General features: G+C 38.7%; 1 protein-coding gene and 1 long non-coding RNA gene across 6 annotated transcripts in view; one reads left to right on the plus strand and one right to left on the minus strand.

The window, feature by feature from the left end:
- Positions 1 to 13,422, minus strand: part of NPHP3 (nephrocystin 3) — a 44,126-nt gene extending 30,704 nt beyond the window's left edge. For 2 of the 5 annotated variants that reach the window (XM_047876338.1, XM_047876340.1), the window contains exons 1-7: positions 12,949 to 13,420; positions 10,539 to 10,664; positions 9,849 to 9,999; positions 7,692 to 7,844; positions 6,527 to 6,660; positions 4,860 to 5,020; positions 1,388 to 1,544 (exon numbers count right to left, since the gene is read on the minus strand). In XM_047876338.1, coding sequence (XP_047732294.1) covers positions 1,388 to 1,544; positions 4,860 to 5,020; positions 6,527 to 6,660; positions 7,692 to 7,844; positions 9,849 to 9,999; positions 10,539 to 10,664; positions 12,949 to 13,344 — 1,278 coding nt within the window. In that variant the 5' untranslated portion in view covers positions 13,345 to 13,420. Of the gene's footprint in view, positions 1 to 1,387; positions 1,545 to 4,859; positions 5,021 to 6,526; positions 6,661 to 7,691; positions 7,845 to 9,848; positions 10,000 to 10,538; positions 10,665 to 12,948 lie in introns of all 5 variants that reach the window. The other 3 variants (XM_047876337.1, XM_047876336.1, XM_047876339.1) reach the window with 2 other exon arrangements.
- A 230-nt stretch (positions 13,423 to 13,652) lies between these two features.
- LOC125174589 (uncharacterized) overlaps positions 13,653 to 24,299 on the plus strand; it is a 252,712-nt gene continuing 242,065 nt past the window's right edge. Inside the window, exon 1 of the long non-coding RNA XR_007155460.1 lies at positions 13,653 to 13,998. This is a non-coding gene — a long non-coding RNA (uncharacterized LOC125174589). The remainder of the gene's footprint in view (positions 13,999 to 24,299) is intronic.

Raw genomic sequence — 24,299 nt, forward strand, 5'->3', positions numbered from 1 at the left:
AGTCTTCTGAGTTTTCTGAAAGAAGAATGCCCTACCTATAAAGAACATGTGTGTTGCTAGTAAATGATTATTGGATAAAATTAGAGTAGGGCAATGGTTTTACAAAGCACATCAAGTGAACCAGAATGGAAGTTTATCCTATGTTTCCATTTATAATCATGGTAGACAGATCTTATTTTACTCCTATTTTATAAAATAAATTCATCCCTCTAGTGTATTAATTTTAAAAATCAATTTACAAATAGAATAGAGATCTGAAAGAAAAGTCAGTATCTTTCCTCTTAGGATCTAGTGGACTAAGCTCATACTAATGTAATTAAAGCAAATAATGAAATGGTTCTGGAGATTATAACAAAATACACTATTTTGTGTTGGGCTCTTTAATATTACATTGGGCTCAAGCTTTTTCAATACTAAATGATGTAAAAAAAAATGCTTGTGTTCACATTCGATCTTATTTCTTGAATGGGCACAGAGAAATAAAAACAATGTCAAAATCCAAGTTGTTTTCAACTATATTCTTTTTTTTTTAAGACTTTATTTTTAAGTAATGTTTATACCCATTGTGGGGCTTGAATTCACAACCCTGAGATCAAGAGTTGCATGCTCTACTGACTGAGCCTGCCAGGTGCCCCTCAACTGTATTCTTAACACAACTGTAAGAATTTTTAAGTTATCTCAGTGTGCAGTAAGGCAAAGCCTGTAATCTCTATTCTAAATATTATCCCACCATGCATCTAAGAATGGTCAAATCTCTCATACTCTTATTCACTGTTTTGCTTTTCCCAATGCCCTTAGAAGAGGTTGCTATGAAAAGGCTCTTTCTTACACTGATCCTTGGTCAACAGTAGACAAAAGGACTCTGCACTTGGGGAGAAAAGCACAGGAAAAAATCTGATTTTTCCACTCATAGATCATACCCTTTGTAGCTGTGTATTGCTATTTATCCCTTTCTTTTTCTCATAGTCGACAACTAAGTCTATTGGCTCTACTGTCAAAATTTACCGATTCCTGTTTCTCATCACTTCCTCTACCTCCACCCTGGTCCAAGCCACCAGCATCTTTCACCTGGTGACCGCAAGAGCTCTCCAACTCTGCCTTCCTCCACTACACGGCAGCCCAAGAACATCCTTGTCAGAATCGTATTTCTTCTGCTGCTGCTTAAAGTCTTCCAATGACTCCAGTAAAAACCCCCAGATAAAAAAAAAAAAATCTCACTCGCAGTAAAAAAAACAAGGTTTCTATGGTGATCTCCAAGGTTCTTTACCCTTAGCTCCCAGTCACCTGTCCTATTAATCTCCCCTTACTCACTCCCACCTCATGGCCTTTGCTCTAACACTTCCCTTGGGCAACCAGGTTCTTAAAAAAATAACCTTCTGAATTTTACCTTGGCTTTGTTGGTCTTGTTCAGGTTAGAAACTTGATCAATCAATTGCTGGATGGAGTTGGAACTGACTTTCCCATCCTCTAAGCGATGATAAATTAATCGTGGTTTGCCTTCAGGGTTTTTCAGAAAAGCTTCTTCGCAGTCTTCCAATAAAAGGCTAGATTGGAAATCAGTATTTCTTGTCCTACACTGCACTACTGCAGCAAACAATCAACCTAAGTGTCAATAATGGCAGTTTAAAGCAATGACAAGGGGCCAGAAGAAGCCCAGGGACAGAACAAGTGCACCTTTCCAAAAATGGATGTTTTATAGCTCTGTTCCTGCTTAGCCAGAAAATATAATGCATTCATTAGCAGACAGAACAAGTACAATAAATTCTGCATTAAATTGAATCTCAAAGCATACATAACTTTAATTTTTCAAATCTAACAACAACAACAAAAAAACCTCTCAAAAAAATACTGTAAACATGGCTCAAAATAATGGACCAGACTCATGAGACTTTGCAAATAAATGGAAACCTAATTCCACTTAGAAATAAATAATTTCCAAATTAAAATACAATTATTATCAAACCCATTGCTTCAAGATTTTTCTCTTCTCTAGTCTGTTAGCCTTTCTCATCCAATGAACGACCTGAATCTTTATACCCAAGATACAGTATGAGAAAGATCCAGAGGCAGATGGGGGAGGTCAGATGGCTAGTAAAATCTTAGTTGAAGTACAGGGTTAAAAAAAAAATTCTAACTTTGCTACAGGGTACCATAATGACAGTTTTTATTATTCCTATTTAAATTCTAGAAAAATCTTAAAATAACCTACCAGTGTTTTCTACATGGCAAGGAAAATTACAACCAATTCCCCTTTCTAAAAAGCATTAATTGAAAGATTGTTTAGAGAGGCAAATTAGTGTGTGTATGCAAGGGAGAGCTATTACATGATTCAAAATTTACAGAATATATTAAAATACTAGCCCCAATACAAAACAGAGTAATGTTCTATCATACGTCTCTGTGCCAATCCAATCAAACCAAACCAAGGAATTTTTCCTTGTTCAAATCATTCTGACCATGTTCTATATAATTTTTGGATTTTGGTTCTTTTGTTATTACTTTGGGAGAAAAGTCTGTGGTACATGTGAATACTAAAGAATGGGCCACCGTTCAGGCACATGTTGCTATTTCAAAATCACTCCCTACAAAATTGACACGTGGGGCTCACATGAAATGATATGACATCTGGGATTTGGTTCAAATTCTTTGGTGGGAGGGAAGAATATGGGGCTACTGGGTACTGCTTAGGGGACATGATTCTAGAGTCATCTTTTTTTTTTTTTTTTTTTTTTAATTTTTTTTTTTCAACGTTTTTTATTTATTTTTGGGACAGAGAGAGACAAAGCATGAACGGGGGAGGGTCTAGAGTCATCTTTTGAGAAGAATGGGGGAATCATCATGAGAGGTGAAGGAACAACCTGAGAAAAATAAAAAGTTCTATCAACCCTTGTTTACAGTATGAAGCCTACAATTACTGCCATATTTCTTGACAGCCATGAAATAAACATTAAGGAAATAAAATAATCAGCAGATGGAATATGAAAAATTAAAGCAAATTAAAGGCAAAGCATAGGTGAAGAAATGATTAAATTTTAGAAATTAAAATTCTTATTCTTTAAGAATAAAGTTTTTAAAATGTAAAATAAATAAAATTTTAGTTAAAGAAGATAAGCTGAAATCTGCCAAGCAAAGTAATAAAACATGAAAGAAATGAAGGATAAAGGGTAAAAGATGAAGAGTAAAAGATTAAGAGGGATTTAATATGAGAAAGATAGAAATAAACGTTAAAAATGTAAAAATAATGTGCAATATTTTATTAACTAAACATGGATAAGAGGTAAAGAAAAAACAAGATGGTTTAAAGGATTAGAGAATAAGAGAAAAACAACAAATGACATATTACCACCTGAGATAAAATACTACCCAGATATTAAACAATAAAACAGAATATATCCTTAATAAATCCAAAAAAAAATAACAGGAAAAGAAAAGGGGCGAGGGAGGAAAAGAACCCCAACTAAAAGGGAATCAAGTGGAAAGAATCCTTAAAACTTGTTTGGGTGGAGGCTCATTGACCAAGTGGTTCCTTGGCCACTGGGCAGTCTTAAGGAGCAATGATGGATCACACTGCAGGGTCTCTGGTAAAGCCTAGGGCTCCACATACTTCTGCACACAGTTGAGGTCAGAGTTGGTCCTCAATAAAAGGAAAAATGCTCTGGAAGGGTTAAATCCAATCAGACAGCAAATGTAGAAAGAAAACCTCTTATTAAATATATTTTGTCTTCTATCTATGTATCTAGTTGGTTAAAAAAAATCCTTATTTGCAGACTAACTCATTGGTGTTAATTATATTCACATTATAAGAAAATTGCTCACTTTACTGGAATTAAGTAGTAAGCTCCTCAGAGAATTAAAAACTTGATTTAACATCTATATAAGTGTTCAAGTAGCTCTCAATTTGTATCTGAAGAAAGAAAATAATGAAAGTTAATGCAGATTATTGAAATCAGGAGTTGCCAACTTGTTCTATTAGGGCCAGTGAGTATACATTTTAGGCTTCATGAGCTACACAGTCTTTGTTGTAACCGCAGTACTTAACTCTGCTCTTGTAGTATAATGCAGCTGTAAAAATACATAAATAAATGAATATAACTATGTTCCAATAAAATTTTATTTATAAAAGCAGGTGGCTGACTGGATTTGGCCTGAAGGCCATAGTTAGTTACCCCTGATTAAAATGATCTTTGCATTAATGATGCCAACATTAGGACCTGTTAATGCAAACAGTGTAAAGTTCTTAATTCTTTGTTTCTGTATGAAAAGCCAAAACATTTATTGAATTTTGTGGATTGTTTTTGATTATAAGGATGCAATTAGAACTTATCTTTGAAGTTCATTTGGCAACCTCAATTCTTTTTTTTTTGTTATTTATTTATTTATTTATTTATTTATTTATTTATTTAAAATGTTATTTTTAAAAATTTACATCCAAATTAGTTAGCATATAGTGAAACAATGATTTCAGGAGTAGATTCCTTAATGCCCCTTACCCATTTAGCCCATCCCCCTCCCTCAATCCCTCCAGCAACCCTTAGTTTGTTCTCCATATTTATGAGTCTCTTCTGTTTTGTCCCCCTCCCTTTTTTTATATTATTTTTGTTTCCCTTCCCTTATGTTCATCTGTTTTGTCTCTTAAAGTCCTCATATGAGTGAAGTCATATGATTTCTGTCTTTCTCTGACTAATTTCACTCAGCATCATACCCTCCAGTTCCATCCAAGTAGTTGCAAATGGTAAGATTTCATTCTTTTTGTGGCAGTCTCAATTCTATACAACTCCTACACTTGATCTGAGTCAAAAGGCCAAGAAGTGATCAATTCTATACAACTCCTGTAATAAATGACAGAATTTTCAGCTTACCTTGGTAAGGTTAAATGAATGAATAAAATAACTAATGAACTCTTCTCAATTTCCCATTTTCTAACAGCAAGGTATTGATTTTCAAGATCTATTGGAAAATATATAGCGTGGAAAAAATATCCCATTGTCTCACACATTCTTTTAAGTTTAGGTGAATAGTCCTAAAAAGAAATTAAAACAAAACAAAAGAAATTAAAACATAATAGAAGCACAGCTTATATAACTAAAGATCTAGTCAGCTTCATACTACTTAAAATAAAAAAGCATGCTTTAGAACAGGTTATGTTGAATATTTTTTTAATTTAAAAGTTAAAAATATAATCATATTTTAAAGAAAATCTTTAAGAGAAAAGGCAAGTTTCCCTTAAAACAAAAATATATAAGCTTAGTAACTTGGCTGTTTCCTAGCTCAGAAAATAATTTATTTCATAATAAAACCTAAAACAATGGAAGAAAAATATTGGGATAATTTCCTTTGGTATTTATTTTTGTTATTATTATTATTATTATAAATGATTTCTGCTTTATTGTTATAAAGAGTAGAAAACCCAAATCCATGAATCTATATTGTAAAAAGTGTCCACCATGATATATTAGAACATTAAAGCAAACAGATATAAATAAAAAAATTATGGTCTATAACAAATTAAGTTACTAAGTAATGATGAGCATTATTATGCAATAAATGAGTAATACCCTCAACATCAGTTTGGTAATAACCTATATTCAGTTAGTGAGTAGAAACTTTGGTTTTCAAAATATTTTATCTCTCAACCCAAGTTGAATAATATCAAAAAGCAAAGCTAAATAAATTCATTAATCAACAATCTTTTAGTCAATAATGTTAATATAGCAGGTATAGCATGTGACATGCAGATTTATTTAAAATTCAGTTAGAACAGTAATAGGCAAACTTTCTGTAAACGGCAAGTACTCTTACAAGTTAGTAATAGCTTAATGACTTGATATTTTAGCAGAGGTCCTTGGAATCCATTTAGTCTCTCGTGATTTATTCCGCCATTGTAGTATGAAGCAGACATAGTGTGTAAATGAATAAGCTGTGTTCAGCTTAATAGTGTGTAAATGAACACTAGCTGTGTTCCAGTAAAACCTTATTTATAGACACTAAAATTTGAATTTAATATAATTTTCACATGTCATAAAACATTCATCTTTTCATTTTTTTTCCAACCATGTGGAAAGGTAAAAAGCAATTTTAGCTTTCGGTCCTATAAAGACAGGCTGCAGGCTAGATCTGGCCCACAGGCTGGAGTATGCCTGCCCTCTCCCTCAGGTTAACCCCAATGACTGCCTTGAAAAATTAAAAACCATGATAAAGATTAAATTTTGTTATAACCTGAAACAGATTCAAGGCTAGGGCTGGCAGATATTACCTAAAGCAGGCGCTATCAACAAGGGTCTTAAACGCTGTGCACAATGTACAATAAAGCATTCATAAGAATTAAGTTCCAAAGCCTTTATTTGAATACACTGATAAAACTGAGCAAGATTTTCTCTTAAAAAAAGCCCAAATTCTTCTTGTTCTTTAAGACATATAATCTGATAGGTAGTAAACTGCTTGGTTTAGATGTAGTAGTGTCATAAATAGGACACAATATTAACTTGTATTTTAAATCAGTGAATAAAGAATTTATAAATATCCTCACCTTAAGAAAAAGATCCACTTCAGGCTGGGTTTCATCTGTATAAATGAGGTAACATCTGACAGTGTTACTCCACAGAGAATGTGAAAACAACGGAGTAACTTGTAATAAACTAGCTACAGCAACATCCCAGTCATCTAAAAATAAAATTTATCATGAGTTCATGAAAAAAAATCATCAAAAAACATTTGACAAGACGTTTAAAAGTCTTTTAAAAGTCTGCAAAAACACAACAGGCAACATAGAATGCAATCTGATCTTACTCGTTAATAATGACACACCTTCTGGAATAACATATTAGAAGGCAAACAGTTCTTTAACCTCAAATTCTATCCTTGGGCATAAAGTAATCAATGTCACCCAGGGTCCTTGCTGAGGTACCAGTGGTTCCAGTCAATATCATGAACCTATGTTACTTGAGCTGTTTAATTAGTTTGCAACTGTAGGAGGGCCTACATTTGCAGGCTGGCCTATACTTTTACCTACTTATTATTCTTGAGATATATTAAGTCAAAAAGAAACTTTAAGAATGGCATAAAATGAAATGCTATTTAGTGAAAAAGAACATTTTAAGACATATTTGGCTAATTCAAAAGGCATAATTAAACACTTCATTTTGCTGATAATCTTATAGTTTAAGAAAAAAAAATAGAGCTACTTATAACATCTCAGATCTGCACTGGCATTGAAATTCTGAACAGATCTCAGAGCTGTTTTGGACACCAAATTATATAAAAATAATGAAAATATTCTTCTGACTAAGGATACTACATTGCATAACTTTGTACTCTATTCTGCAGCCTTCTCTAACCTTTAAAAGCATCAAAAACACAGAGGGAAAGACTAAAAACTACTGTTTCTCAGTTAATCTATATTACACTCTCAATGATCAACTGAAACCCCTGAGAATTCAGACCAGAAGCGAAGTTTTTAGAACCTGATTTGTCAGTCTGGCCAGGGAACACCATCTGATTCTGATGTGAATTACAGAACTTACTTAGCCCTGCTCAGTGACAGCACCGGTAAGTACATGCTGGTTTGACAGTTGGAAGACACCCAGAATAAAAATCTCATGTCTGGTTGATGGTTGTTTTCCCAGCACACAAGATTACAGCATAGGAACAGTCATTACCATTAGCCAAAGTAATTGGCAAATGGCTTGTGTTACCTCTGTTGACATTTGCAAAGGGTCCTTCCACATCTATAGAACTATGGGCAAACTCAGGACCCCTGAAGGACTGCTGAAGCTGGATCATACTCCCTATGGAAGGTTCACTTCCCAAAGCTCCTCCAGTCCAGTATTCACACTGGGTTCCAGCAGCTATAAATGCAAGAGATTTTATCTTGTGAAAACCAAATTAGTGAATGTTCAAAAACTTACCACATGTACTACACAGGATTTCTAATTAAAAAAAACAACTATAATATTACATACAACAAATATCCAAATATTCAATCTTTAATGATTTTGAAAGTACTTTGTCACCAACTTTTGGCAACTTCTAAGGTGCTAGTTAGCATAATTCTGGTTGTCATCTCAAACTCAAAGAGGGGACTAAAGAGAGAAAGATGAAAAGAAATAAACTATATAGTAACCAAAGGAACTGTAACAACTGTGAGAAGTTAAAAATATCCCCATACAAAAATTCTAAACAAGATTTCTAACCATATAGTTAAGGCATCAGTGTAAAATTTGAAGGAAAGAATTTAAAAGGAAGACTATTACTAGCACACCTGTAATTATCATTGGTAATTCATTAGGATGTAAGCTAAGGATGCAAAGAGTGCCCCCTCTTTAAACTTTCAGAGAAATAAAATTAATGTCTGAATCAGTTGGTGCTTATGAACACAGCATCTTTGACTAAATATGCATACACTAGTATTTGGACTCAATATCTGGCAAAAATGAGATCATTATTTGTAGGTCTTTGAATGTGAAATGAATGATGTTCCCTCAGTATCCTTTCTTTATGTTCAAATCAAAATATGAAGAAAGACCTAGGAGGAAATACTAACTTGTTCTTATTAACTTGCCAAGGTAATTACGATATAATAGTTTTGAAACACTGCACATTTTAAAACATGTCAACACTGAAATAACCACTAAGACTAATGTGGCGTCAACAAGAGGATCCTCTTAGTCACTCAAAGCCATTAAGAATCACTTCATTTTTTTCCCCTTCAAAAGTTAGTAATAAAAATCCCAGAATGCTGGTCAGATTCCAATGGTTCTAAAATGTAAACTAAGAGGGAATTGTCAAGTTGCCATATTTCACTCCCAAATCAGTTTGTAAGAATAAAATGCAGGTTCCTGTAAATGAGAGAGTGACTACATTTTTCTACTGCATTTATCAATAGAATATTTTTCATTTTTCAGTATCAGTCACAGTTTATTATTATTTTCTTAGAACATGGTAGACCCTTGCCTTCTATGGCTCCAAGCTTTATTTCTAGAAAAACATATTTTATATGTTTAATTATAGAATATAAACTTTTTGAATAGCTTACGGGACTGTCCTGGAAACCATTTAGTGGAATATCATGCAGATATTCTAATGGATGGTTGCAAAGAATTTATCATTATGTGGAAAAATAATGTAACAGAGACTACCAACTATCCTCCAATATCCATTCTCCCCTTCTTCCTTTAGTAACAGAATTTCCAACTTTACGTGGATACATGACTCTCCTACTAATGATTACACTCTCCAGTCTTCCTGAGTGTAGTGCTGGCCAATGCGTTATCAGATTGTGCTTCTTTCTTTCTTCTTTCTTTCTTTCTTTCTTTCTCTTTCTTTTTCTTTCTTCCTTCCTTCCTTCCTTCCTTTTTTTTTTTTTAAGTTTATTTCTTTACTTTGAGAGAGAATACCAAGCAGGCTCCACACTACCAGCACCGCTGCTAGATGCAGGGCTCGAACCCACAAACCGGGAGATCAAGACTGGGCCCAAATCAGGAATTGGACGCTTAACCAACTGAGCCACCCAGGGGCCCCTTTCAGATTGTGCTTTCAAGGAGAGGAATGAATTCCCTTCCCTTTTCCCCCAGCCAAAATGGAGATATCATGGTGAGACCTGAAGGAGCTGAGACCAGAGAGAGAAAATCTATGGGGTGAGGTTGGCAATGCAAGTCAGAAGAAAACATGGCTCTTAACAATGTCATGGATTTCATGGAAAATTGCTGTCATAACACCTGAGAAAGAGGCAGAAAGTGCAATTCTATTTATAACAGCAACCACTCACAACTAAAAGGATTCAACGTTGGCTCTACAATATCATTACACCTATAGTGAAAACTTAAAATATTATAAATAGGAAGTAAATTTACCAGTAACATCTGTACAGTTGTCATCTGAATCAGACTCTCCAGGATCAAATACTTGGATTCCCTGAGCCTGGAGCCTCTGAAGTTTACTTTCCAACTCTCGCTTAGCCCTCAGTAAGTCCTGAATTTCATTCTCCTTGGTCTCCCTAAAAATCTTTAAAAGACAGATGTTAATTTTGAAACCTCTCCCATAATCAAAAGGTTGTGTCATCAACTCTTAACCAAAAAATCTTTCACTCATGAAACCAATATTCAGTTTGGTCCTGACCTGTAGGATGAATAACTAAAGTAACTCTACTGTTTTGTAACTGGAACCCACTGGAATTTGGGCAGGAGGCCTGTCTGTGCCGTGGGGCTGTTTTGTGCACTGCTGACGTTTAGCAAATTTGTCTCCCTCCCACTAGATGCCAGTAATGCCCTGCCATACAAAACATCCCCAAATATTTCCAAATGCCTTACCCCCATATGGAAAGACTTTCTTTTCCCCAAATCCCTATTGCAGTGCTCACTTTTTTATTTTTTCCTTGAAATGATCTCATGTTTACTAGGTCCATCTCAAAAATGTAAAAAGCGCTCTACTCTAGTTCTTAGAACCTTCAGGACTACATCTACTTATTCATGCAGCATTACAGAAACTTTTAAAATATGTTGTTATTCTGCATCACTCTGCAGGTAAAAACATAAGGCATTTACCTTGAATTGCCTTTTCACTTTATCTCTGTCATGTTCAAATGTTGCTGCTCTCTCCATTGCTTGGTATTTTGCTTCTAAAGCACTTTCCTTTTCCCGAAGTATCTTCTGATACGTTTTTTGAAGCGCCTGAAATAACTGACCTTGTTATTTCTAACAAAAATAATATTCCTCTCAAATTTTTCAATATCTTACATATATATTACATGCATACCTTAGAACTGTACCAATCTACTTACTATTTTACCAGTTATCAAGGACTACATATTGCCATTTCATTCAAACACATAATGAATCATGAAAAAAAATGCAAACATGCTTAACTATAATAAATGAAGACACTTCAATGTTAAGCTTTTAATGGAAATTAGTACTGTGAATTGAAATTGAAATACTGTGTCAAACTCTTAATTTTCCCTATGGCACAGTTTTCCCATCTGTAAAAGAACAAAAAGTATATGGGGCGCCTGGGTGGCTCAGTCGGTTGGGCGTCCGACCTCAGCTCAGGTCACGATCTCGCGGTCCGTGAGTTCGAGCCCTGCATCGGGCTCTGGGCTGATGGCTCAGAGCCTGGAGCCTGCTTCCGATTCTGTGTCTCCCTCTCTCTCTCTGCCCCTACCCCGTTCATGCTCTGTCTCTCTCTGTCTCAAAAATAAATAAAACGTTAAAAAAAATTTTTTTAAAAAGTATATAGTTTGTAAGTCTTAACTTGAAGGATAATTAATTCTGTGTGACCATGCACTTCCTGGCTCCATGTCTTTCTCATTTTGCTATCCCCAAAGCCCCCTTGGTGCCTGTCACATTGAAGGCCCCCAGTAAGTGTATGACTGAATGGGTTAAATAAATATGGAAGAGGTTTTTTTTTTAAATGCCTAGATATATGAGAAAGGAATCAAAAAGGCTGCATAAAAAAATCGGTGGGTTAGTTAAGGAATCAGTTTAGACCTCAAGATAATACTAAAATGCATAGTGGATTCTACTCAACTTTCGGAACTACTACATAAAGTAACAGGAGGAACCTGAGACTGGCTTTTGTCAGCCCTTACTGCACTCTGCCCTGGTTGGTCCAGCCTTCTTTTCTACCCCCCATCTCACAGCCATTTCCAATGTGCAGCGTCCATTAGACAATAGCTTTGATGCATGAAATCAGGTATCTGAAATGCGTTAAGTCCATTTTATACAATGCAAGCGCATTAAGACTGCCCAGTAGGAAAACTGGGCAGTCAACAGATAGACTGGTAAGTAATTCTTCCCAGATAACAGTCTAATTTTACAACAGCTACTAGGAAAGGTGCCTAGTCTAGAAGGAAGGAGGATTTTTTTTTTTTTAATGTTTGTTTATGTTTGGGGGCGGCGAGGAAGAGAGAGAGGCAGAGGTAGACACAGAATCTGAAAACAGGCTCCAGGCTCTGAGCTGTCAGCATAGAGCTGGATGCCAGGCTGGAACTCATGAACCTTGAGAACATGACCTGAGCCAAAGTTGGCCGCTTACCCAACTGAGCCACCCAGGTGCCCCTGAAGAAGGCTCTTCTCAGAAAAATCAGTGTGAGGTATTTATTCAATTCCTACTGTGATGAGCCCAGAAACACTTGGGCTGTCTACAAGTCTCTTCCACAGTTAAAAAAAAAAAAAAAAAAAAAAAAAAAAAAAAAAAAAAAAGTAAAACCACAACCCTCAGAGAGGCCTAAAACAGATGACACAGAGTCTGACAACTTTGCTCACAGAAAAGCAACCTCTTGCTTTACATACCATTTTAATGAGTCAAAACACATCTCCTAGAGGGAGACCACGCAATAATTGTTTTTCTGAGTAAATTAGTCAAGTGCATTAAGAGCATTTGACTACACCTAGGGAATGTTTTCAATCAAAGCAGTTAGGATGGTGAAAATCAGGTTTCCAGAAAAATTCACTTCAAGATCATTAAAACTCAAGAGCTCCACACGAAGAAACTGAGAGATATATTTAAGGGGGCGGGGAGTGGAGTTAAAAACTCCTAGGGAATTTGATGAGTTGGCTTCAACAGATGTCACCAAAATCTTTTGTGTGTCTGTGAGCCCTGTTAACCTACTTCCCTGGAGCCCCCTGCAGATTGGCATTTGCTGCTTCAGGACACTTTCAGGCTAATTGTTTCAAGGTGTCTGAATGAATGAACCAGAAATAGAAAAGGGGCATTTAGTTAAGGATTAGTTAAGGAAATCAGTTTAGACCCCAAGAGAATGTGTCTCTCAAATTAAAATGCAGAGCGGTTCCTAGCCAACTTTCAAAACTACTTGGTTTAGAGAGGGGGCAGGATGGACGAAGGACGGAGTTAGGCGTCCAAAGCCCAGCCTGGCAGGGCGCGGGCGGGGCGGGGTGTGTGTGGGGGGGGAGGACGTCCCGACTGCCCCCGCCGCGCACGCGGGCCGGGCGTTACCTGCAGCTCCGCCCGCAGCCGCTTGTTCTCCGTGTCCAGCTTGGCCTCGCGGCGGCCCATAGACAACAACTCCTGATTCTTGCTGACCCGGAAGATCTCGTATTCCTTCTTCAGCCGCTCGTACTCGGCCGCCGCGTACTCCAGCTCCGGCACGGACGAGCCGGTAGACTTGAAGCTAGCTCCCAGCAGCCCGCCGCCGCCCGCTCCACGGGGCAGCGACCCGGGCCCGGCCCCTGCCGCCGCTGCTGCAGCGCCGCGGCGGAACGAGCTGCGCAGCAGGCGGGCCTTGGGCTTCACCTCCACCGGGATCTCGCAGGCCTCGCCGCCGCCCGCCCCATACGTGTCCTCTATCACTTCCCCGCCAGCGGGGCTCACAAGCGACGAGGCGGTCCCCATTACGCCTGAGGCCGCCCCTACCAGCCAGCGGGGTACCAGAAGGGGGCGGGACGCGGCGAAAGAGACGGGGCGGGGCAGCAAGAAGAGGCAGGGCAGGGCGAAGGGGCGGGGCGAACGGGATGGGGCGTGGCAGTAGGACGGGGAGGGGCGGAGCGCAAGGCGTGCGGGGCGGGCGGTGTGATACGGGTGGGGAGGGGCAGCAGGACGGGGCGGGGCAGAGCTCAAGGCGGGCGGGGCGGGATGGATGGGGCGTGGCAGGAGGGCGGGGCGGGGCAGAAAGAAAGATGGACGGCCGCGCGTGCGGGACCTATACTGTACTAAGTCGGGGGATACGGACCAGCGCGTGCATGGCTCCTCTCAGCAGGGTCTTCTCGGTCCCAGGCCCCCTGACGAGGGCGTGCCTCACAGCTGGCAGGGTCCCGGGTTGCTCTACCTTAGCGGCTGCTGTTCCTGTTCTGCCGCCGTGGGAGACCCAGCACTCCTCTCCAAAGGCAGTTGGGAAATCTGAGAAACGTACTGAGCGCCTGCTGTGTACCTGTCACTCTGTGTTTCACGGTATGCAAGTAGTTGGAATGGCCAGCAAGACATAGTACCACACAAGAAAAAGCTTTTAGCCTTGCAGCCTGAGACCACCAGGGACAATCTTTAGACAAGGTGAGGTTTTTTGACTTTTTGTACGGATTTTAGAGACTGCACATCAAAGGGGCTGTGGGGCATATCACCAAATAAAGGGAAAGATAAGAGTATTACGGTATTTGGGGCAAGGGTGGGCTCTAGGTGATATGAAAATTTTCAGAAGATGGGGGAACTGTTTTAAATAAAGTCAGGGAAGGGGTAGGGTTGACATCTTTTACCCTATCTTGGGTTCTTGCCCCTGCGCCTGCTAACTCGGTCTTCTAACCTCTCCAGGTTGGGAGGCCTGGGAGAGAGGACAAGAAAGTATTTGACGCTCCTGTGAACTGTATGTTGGTACTCTTTGGACTTGGTAAACTGTTAAAAGTTGGCCTTTTTTCCTCACGGATACTTTTGTTAGGTTTTTCAAAGACCCCTCTCCCCCTCATAATTAAAAACCTTGACCCAGGCTGGTGTGGCTCTATTCAAGCTGTTGCTCACTCTTTCCCCAGCTGGAATCCAGTGATACATTAAACATCCTCTCTGCTGATGTTTGTTCAGATCCAAGATAATCCACTGGTTCACTTGACCCAGAGGCCCACATTTGATCCACAGGTGTTACAGGTCAGGTTTCCTGGGAAGCTGACTCTGAGATTGAGACAGCCATGCAAGATGTTTATTAGGGAGTGTCCTTGGGATCAACACCTATGGAAAGTAAGGGAAAGAAGCACGTTTGCGCAGTAGAAGTTGAGCTTTGCTGCATCTCAGTGGAGGCCTCAGTCAGTCCTCAGAGAGTTCTGATGCTGGAATGGCCCTGTAGAGTGGTCCTAAATTGGGGTGCAGGGCTGGGACTTTATACCCTCATACCAGCCAGTCATCAGCAAGCTCTCTCCAGCCAAAGCAATCCCCATGGAGACTCATAGTTGAGGGCTCTCTGCAGGTATCACTTCCAGTGGAGGAAACACAGTCTTTTCCCTGAAGAACTCTGGGAGTGCAAGCCAATTCTCCACCAAAGTAGCTAGTCATCCTTTCTCTTACCCTTTAGATTTTCATCAGGAGGGAATCAGACACCAGGCCATTACGGTTCTTCAAACTCCAGGAGACACATATTAAGTCTTCAGGTTGTCTCCTGAGATTAAGGGAATCATTACTACCATCCCAGTACCTCAGGAACTCTCTCCCTTTTAAAGTCCCTTCTGATCTCTAATTTCCAATCCTTGTACCCTCAGTGTGGATCCGTGCTTTAAGGATCATTCACTAGGTTTCTGACCACCTCCTCTGAAAAATTCTGCATCTTAATCTTGCACCTTCTTTGGAATGTAGCTCAGTTGAAGACTTCCATTATTATTCTTGCATATAAAATAAAAAGCCATCACCCATCCCCTTTAAACCAGTAACAAACAAACTGCAGTAAACTTCCCACAGCTTGTGGAGTGAATTCAGATTCTGCATCCTGGTACTGAGTGCCTGAAGCAATGAGTCTCTCCTTTCTTCACTTCTCATCTATCCAGTAACATCCCTCTACCCACGTTACTCTATCCTAGTCGGGCTAATTTTCTTCTCCTCAAGCCAATAGGGTTTCTGTTTCCTTTCAGTACTGTCTGCCAAGTTCCGTCTCTTTCAACATCTACCTTCTTTCCCTCAGAAACTTGCCCTGGATAATTATACCTTTTGAGTTGATCATATCAGTAGTTTCAACTCCGTAATCCTTGCCCCCCATGTGCAAAGTACTACACTTAACTTTTCCTGACCTTGTTCTTCATTCATTGTGTCTATCAATCTTGGTCTTTCAGTAGTTTTTGTTTTTGTTGGTATGCCATTTGTTGCTTAGATTCATCCCAGCAACCCTTATTGAGCTCCTGCTGGAAACATAATGTAGCACAAATGACTGATGACCCAAAGAGATGTTAAATGTGGCTGAGTTCTCAAAAAGCATGCGAGTTGTCTCTGCCTTACTTGATAACCTTTAAATAGTTTCGGCAGATGCCCCAAAACACAAATCCAAGTTTGCTGAGATCATGGAGACTTTTCCTTTCCCCATATAGTAATTACTAGCTGCCTTTCTCATCAAGGACCCTGTGTATACTGCATGCATACTGACCTTGGATAACTGTTAATGCCTAAGCCACCTAACTGGGTGAGCCCAGAGGTGATCAGATCTAGAGTACTAGCAGGTACTCAGCATAGTAGCGTGGTTGGTTTTCAACATATTTCTTAATTGTAAAACATCACAGACTTTAGTCTAATGTTAAGTCTAATTTTCAACATCACAATTTGATTTTCTTCTTTATGCTGAATTTAACCTACATACCTCAGTTTGAATTTTGAAAGGATAACTTTGGGGGTGCCTGGGTGGCTCAGGCGGTTAAGCATCCGACTTTGTCTGAGGTCATGATCTCACTGTTCATGAGTTTGAAGCCCATGTCAGGGAGCCTAGAGCCTACTTTGGATTCTGTGTCCCTTCTCTCTCCTCCCCTCCCTCTGCTCGCTCTCTCTCCCTCTCCAAAATATATAAACATTAAAAAATTTTTAAAAATAATTTAAGAAAGCATAACTTTGAATACAGACGTAAGGTGAGGAAGTCTCTGGAAAACAGCTTATGACTAATGAAAGATGGCTACAAATTTTTTAATTACTCCTTTTATTGTAAAGTGAAGTTTATGAGGACAGGCTATATAATTTGTGGGACCCAGTGTAAAATGAAAACGTGTTGCTCTTTGTTCAAAAATTGTAAAGAATCTCAAGATGGCAACAGAGCATTAAACCACAAGCACAGAGCCCTTTTGTGTTGAGCACTTGGGGTTCTTCATGGGTTGCACAACCATGACTCCCGCCTGTTTATGACTCCTCCCCTTGAATCTGGTTGGGCTCTGTGACTGCTTTAACCAGTAGACTACGGCAGATATGACACTGTGCGAGTTTCTGAGTCTGGGACTTGCGAGAATGGCAGCTTCCACTTCCTGTGTCGTGGAACAGTCTGTTTGGGAGACTTCAGCCACTGTGTAAGGAAACCTACTACCTCACATGGGACTGCCAGACTGGAAAGGTTATGTGTGGACATTCCAGGCAACAATCATGGGAAGTGAAGCCATCTTGGACTCTCTGGACCAGCCTATTTGCTAGTTGGATACTACTAAGTGACCTTAGTTAACACCACGGGGAGAACAGAAGAATCACTCAGATGATCTCTACCCAAATTCCTAATCCAACAAAATCATGAGATATAATAAAATTGTTGTTAGTTTAAGCCACTGAATTTGAGGTAATTTCTTCTCACATCTGGGAGAAAGATTTCCCCGCATTTGGTGAAAGTACCTTGTAAAATTAATGCTACCACCTTTTTAAAAATGTGATTTGTAGAATAAATAGCATTTGTGGTGGTGACTGTGTATTTGGTTCTCAGACTATGAATCTCAGAATCATTTGGGACACCTGTTAAAAATTAAGATCCACTGAATTTTAATTTCTGAGACTGGAGCTTGCAAATTTGCAGGTTTCATTAGCTCCCAGGTGACAATTATGTAGTTTAAGATCTCAGAACCAGTGAAATTGCATAAAAATTGTGGCTAGGGATGACCTAATTCCTTGCTACTCAAACTGTGATCTACGGACAGGAGCACCAGCATCACCTTACAGCTTGTTAGGAGTCAGAGGCTCTGGTGCCGTCACAGATGTACTGAATCACATGCAGAGTAAGAAGATCTCCAGGTGATTTGTATATACCTTAAAATTTGAGAAACTACTATAGAACAATGTTTTTAATGTTGGTTGCACATCACCATCACTTGGAGAACTTAAAAAAAAAAAAAATACTGCTGCCTGGGTCTCTCCCCAGAACAATTAGATCAAAATCTCCAGAGGTGGGGATCTGGCCATCATTATTGTTTAAAAGCTCCTCAGAGGATTTTAATCAGCAGTCAAGGGGGAATACCAATGGCTTCATCCTCTGCTGTCTCATTATTTCCAACATGTGTGCAATCCACCTTGGTAACCGTCTTGGCATATGTTTGCATACATCTAGCTTCCTATTGAAGGTTTCTTTCCTTTAATCTCAGTTCATCATAGCGAGTGCACATGCGATTTTGACCATATTGTTAGTATTGTGCTTCACTTTTAGAAATAGACATGGCATCACAAGTGGTCACTATATCTCCCCCCCCCCCCCCCCCCCCAATCTGATTGGAAATGCTGCATGGGGTAATAGTGCTTGGAGAGCAAGCAACTTTACAGAAGGAAGGGATTCTAATTCTCATTAAAACTGCCAATGTTCTCCCAGGCCATTTAGTCCTGCTCCATTATACCATTCATAATCAGAATCAGGAATTCTGATTCCTGAAGTCCCTTGCTACAAAGTCTATATGTATGACTCGGATTTCAAGAATTAGTAAACAATGGGCAACATCTAATCTGATTAAGCATCTGTGATTTAACATTTCTACCATTAGGGGGCAGTATAACTCAGGAAAAATTAATTTGGCTGGTAATTTGTATATACAAAAAAGAGTCCTCATATGAAGATAACATTTTATTTTTTTGAAGATACCATTTTAAAGAATTTAGTCCAAGTGTTGTTATCAGTAGTGATCATCTACATTGCCTTACTTAGTTCCCATCACAATAACACTTGTCTGGAAATTAGTCCTGAAACAGACAAGAGCATAGTTTGGCAAAGTTTTTTTTCTGTAAAGGACCAGATAGTAAATATTTAAGTCTCTGTGGGCCATTTGATCCCTGTCTCAATTACTCAACTCTGCCATTATAGCATGAAAAAAGCCATACACAGACATCAATGAATGGGCATGTCTGCATTCCAATTCCACTTGGTTTACAAAAACAGATGGCAGGGCATATTTGGCTTGAGGGCTGTAGTTTGCTGACCCCTGAACTACAGGGGCAATTTTCAACCTGGAAAATTTTCAGAAGTACCTGGGGAGCTTGTTAAAAATGTAGAGTCTTGAACCCCACATCAAATCTGCTGAATCAAAATATCTGTGGACCAGGCCCTGGCATCTAAATTTTTTTAAGTCCCCATGTGACCCTGCAACAAATATGAATTTAGTAACCATTAGGCCAAAATAAAGTGAACTGCCCTTTTTGGGAATTGTAAGGTCCTCCTTGGCATTTTATAATATTTTTAGTATCTGAATACATTGTAAAAGATATATATGTGGAGTTTAGGGTTAGATTATCCTATGGGTGCTATCAAAGTGCACCAGTGAAGGCCTCATTTCTGTGTAAGTGTTTGTATTGTGTGCATGGTTTGGGGTTGTTTTGTACCACAGCACATGTTAGCCCATCCTGACTGGTAGAGGGGCATACGGAATTAGTTTGAACAGGGAAGGGGAGGAGACTGAAGAAAATGGAAAAAGGAGAAAGAAGAGTTTAGTGAGATGGTGGAATGTTGTGCGGGATCTCTCCAAAATGTCCTAAATCTTCAATAAATCTACAAAATTTACAAAAAAGGTGGCTGTGATTGAATTTTTTATTTTTTTATTTTTTTTAAGAAATTGGGGAAGGAGAGGAGTTTAATGCCTGGATGAGTACAAAGGTGAAACAAAGGCAACACAGATGTAGTGGGCAGGGAAGTTGGGTAAGAATATTTTATGTATGGAGTATCCATTCTTCATGATGTGTGTTCTCTGAAGATAGGGTTGCCCTGGGCTTTTTACCTTGGATTAAATAAATATATGGGTATGTAGAAAGACATGCTCTAAAAAGAGTTGCAATGGGTTTTCTTAAGAATATGATAGCAAATATATTTACTAGTGGTCCTAAAACAGATCGCACATTTTGGACACTTATTTAACAAATAAAGCGATTCTGTTTTTCCAGAGCAGAAGCAGCCTCGGAGGTGCAGGAAGCCATTTATTTCTTGCTTGCTGAAAAATGTCCCTTTGTTTCTCAAGTTCAGCATTTTTCTTCCCCCCTCCTTCTGCTCACATTCAGCTGTGAAGTTGAATATAACCTTTTTTGTTCTTTTGAAGTTGAATATAACCTTAATTTTTTTTTAAATTGAGCCACCCATTTCAAATCTGGCAGCCAATGTCCACTTTAGGCTGTCATTAGTGACTGTCACTTCTTACCCACACCCATGACCCACATGGCAGGAAGCAGGCAAGGAGCCAGATTTAATCAGCTCCCACAAAGGAGAAATGAAGTGTTTTCTCTACTGTATAAATGTAAATGTGAAAAAGGATGTGCCTTTTCTGACTTAAGTCAGGCACTGAGGAGAGTCAGCTGAGATCGGTAGTTGTAAGAAGAAATTTTTGTTTCTTCACAAGTAATATGTGAATAAAAACAGCAGGTTTTAACTTTCAGAGTTTAAAATATAGAAGAGTTTGTCTTTTAGATATGATTTATTCATGGTTATGAAATTTTACTAGCTCTTATAAAACTGATGGGAGTTATTTGAGTTATTGCCTCAATCTGTAAGTGAGTTGTATTCCAATGATTAATTTAATAATCTGATATTTAGTATTTGAAGCATATTTTCTCAAGAAACAATGTTAGATAAGATGGTTATTGTTTCATCTCAGCACACAGAATACTATTTATGGTAAGTGCAGAATAAAAATAATTCAGATGCCATTGTAACATGTCATCTATAGAGCCATGCTTTCAGCATATTAACTCAGATTATCTAGGAACACATCCATCTTTGGGTTGTAAAATCTTAGATATCACCTCTGCTCATATTTGTGGCCTGTTGGTCTCCATGAAGAAGATAACTACAGAAGGCAATAATAAAGAGTAGAGTGGAGGGGCGCCTGGGTGGCGCAGTCGGTTAGGCGTCCGACTTCAGCCAGGTCACGATCTCGCCGTCTGTGAGTTCGAGCCCCGTGTCAGGCTCTGGGCTGATGGCTCGGAGCCTGGAGCCTGTTTCCGATTCTGTGTCTCCCTCTCTCTCTGCCCCTCCCCCGTTCATGCTCTGTCTCTCTCTGTCCCAAAAATAAAATAAAAAACATTGAAAAAAAATTAAAAAAAAAAATAAATAAAGAGTAGAGTGGAAATAAATGAAATAGAATGGAAAAACAATAGAAAAGATCAACAAAATGAATGGCCGGCTGGTTTTTGAAAAGATAAACAGCATTGACAAAATTTTAGCTAGACTTGAGAAAAAAGGAAGACTCAAAGAAAACATAGAGAAAAAGCTCCTTGACATTGGTCTTGGCAGTGATTTTTTTGGATATGACATCAAAATCACAAGCAACAAAATAAAAAATGAACAAGTGGGATTACATTAAATGAAAACGCTTCTGTACAGCAAGAACAAAACAAAACAAAACCAACAAAATGAAAAGGGAAATAGGCACCTGGGTGACTCAGTCAGTTAAGCATCTGACTCTTGATTTCGGCTCAGGTCATGATCTCATAGTTTGTAAGATTGAGCCCTGCGTTGGGCTCTATGATCATAGTGTGGAGCTTGCTTAGGATTCTCTGTGTCTGTCTGTCTGTCTGTCTCTCTCTCTGCTCCTCCCCTCACTTGCATGTGCTCTGTTTCTCTCAAAATAAATAAATTAACACCCTAGGGAATGAGAGAAAATATTTACAAATTGTATATCTGATAAGGGGTTAGTATCCAGAATATATAAAGAACTACATATACATGGAACTTAGACAACTCAATATTAAAAGCATCAAATAATCTAATTTTTAAATGGGCAAAGGACCTGAATAGGTAATTTTCCAAAGACGTACAAATGGTCAACAGGTACACAAAAAAGTATTCAATACCACTAATCATAGAGAAATGTAAATCAAGACCACAATGAGATACCACCTCACACTTGTTAAAATAGCTATTATCATAAAGACAAGAGGTAATAGGTGTTGGCAAGGGTAGGGAGAAAAGGGAAACCTTTTGCCCCACTGTTGGTGGCATTATGGAAAATGGTATGGAGTTTCCTCAAAAAATTAATAGAAGTACCAGCAATCCCACTTGTGGGTATACACCTGCAGGAAATGAAGTCACCATCTCAAAGAGATAATCTGCACCTTGTGTTCATTGCAGTGTTATTCGTAATAGCCACAACATGGAAACAACCCAAATGGATGGATGCTGGTGGATGAATGAAAAAAGAAACTGTGGTACACATACCCTGTGGAATATTATGCAGCCTTAAAAGGAAGTCCTGCCATTTGTGACAACACAGATGAACCCTGAGGGCATTATACTAAGAGAAATAACCTAGACGAAGAAAGACAAATACTGCATGATCTCACTTATATGCAGAATCTAAAAAAGTCAAATTGATAGAAGCAGAGAGTAGAATAGTGGTTACCAGGGGTAGGGAGGTAGAGGAAATGGGGAGATGTTGGTCAAAGGGGACAAACTTTGTTATAACATGAGTAAGTTCTGGGGATCTGATGCACAGCATGTACAGCCCTGTGACTATGGTTAAGAATATTGTATACTTGAAATTTTCTAAGAGAATAGATCTTAAATGTTCTTACCACACACAGAGAAATGGTAACTATATGAGGTTATGGGTGTGTATATACTAACCTTCTTGTGGTAGTCGTTTCACTATATATATATATATATATATATATATATATATCATATCATCACATTGTACACCTTAAACTTACACAATGTTATTTGTCAGTTATATCTCAATAAATCTGGAAAAAAAGATTCCTCTATATACTCATCCACATAGCTAGAGGAAAAAGAAAAAAGATGATTTCTAAGTGTCAGAAGGATAAAAATTTGGAGAAACTGCAACTCTGTGCACTGAGAATATAAATTAACATAAACACTTTGGAAAATTGTTCATAGTATCTCTTAAAGCTGCATATCCTACCTATCCTAGTCCTAGGCATAATCCTTTCACAAATGCATGAAAGCCACATACAAGAATGTGAAGAGTACTATTACTCATGACTACCCAAGTTCCCATCAACAGTAAAATGGACAAATATATGGTGGTATATGGTCACAGACAAATACTACACAATAATGAAATGAATAAATTATGTCAACAGGTAGTAACATGGTTACATTTCCCAAATATTGGACAAAAGAAGCAGACACAAAGGAGATAATGTTTCATGATGCCATTTATAGTATGTTCCAAAGCAGGCAAAAGTAACTGATGATGGGAGGGTACAGTAGCTTCCTTTGGCATGAGAGAGAGAGAGAGAGAGAGAGAGAGAGAGAGAGAGAGAGACTGGGGGCTTCTTGGGTACTGGTTGTGTTCTATCTTTGATCTCTTCTTTGATCTGGAAGGCAATAACATGAGCTATTCACTTTATAAAAATTAGGCAAGATTTACACTTAAGATTGGTGTACTTTTCTGTATGTCTTATTTATTTTAATAAAGAAAATTCACTCTTAAAAACAAAAAAAAGAGGACACCTATAGCCACAGGTCAAAGTGGGCACATCCCACTGGTCTGAAACATGCTCCAGCAGGGAGGGGACCTGGAAGAGGGGAAAGGGAACAAGTTGTTATATAGTTTCCATTGTTTAGATTCTAGCAAGATCTCGTGCAAATTATTTGACTTCTCGCACTTCTGTTTCCTCATTTGAAAATGAAGATGATATGGGGTGCCTGGGTGGTCAGTCGGTTAAGCATTCGACTTAGGCTCTGGTCATGATCTCGCGGTCTGTGGGTTTGAGCCCCATGTCAGGCTCTGTGCTGACAGCGCAGAACCCGGAGCCTGCTTTGAATTCTGTGTCTCCCTCTCTCTCTGCCCCTCCCCTCCTTGTGCTGTGTCTTCCTTGCTCTCAAAAGTAAATAAACATAATTTTTTTTTTTGAAAATGAAGATGATAGAAATTCACCTCATAGCAGCTGTGGACAGCCAAATAGGTAGTCTAGAAGTGTTGGAATTCATTATATTTTGTTCCTCAGGGAATCCAGAAACACACTACCTAATTTAGCTTAATTCTCTTCTTTAAGTAACTTAGTAGGGTCGCGCAAAGGAAGTTTGACAAGCCTGACAGATATTTTCATTCTCTGAAGGCTACTTGGATTGACAGACCAAGACTCGGCCTCTCTGTGACAGAGAAAGCACTGGCGTATCTGCATCCTTATGCACACATCACCACTGTCCTAAAAACGTTATCTCTCCACTGCTTTTGTGGCTGTTCCATTTTGAGCCAATCAAATCATTCCAAGAAGATGGTCTGTTAGATTCTGAGGTCAAGAAGCAGGAAATGTCAGACTTCTTTTTAGCAGCATCTGAGATGTTTTCCATATATCAGTTTTTAAGATGGCAACAGATTCACAAATCAAATTGAACCAAATCAAACCAAAATCCACAAAACACACTCCCCTGAGGATGGCAGAAAGCATTGTTTTTCATGGAGGAAGAAACATAACCAGAAGAGAATACA

This window comes from Prionailurus viverrinus, chromosome C2, assembly GCF_022837055.1.
Source record: "Prionailurus viverrinus isolate Anna chromosome C2, UM_Priviv_1.0, whole genome shotgun sequence".
NCBI lineage: Eukaryota > Metazoa > Chordata > Mammalia > Carnivora > Felidae > Prionailurus > Prionailurus viverrinus.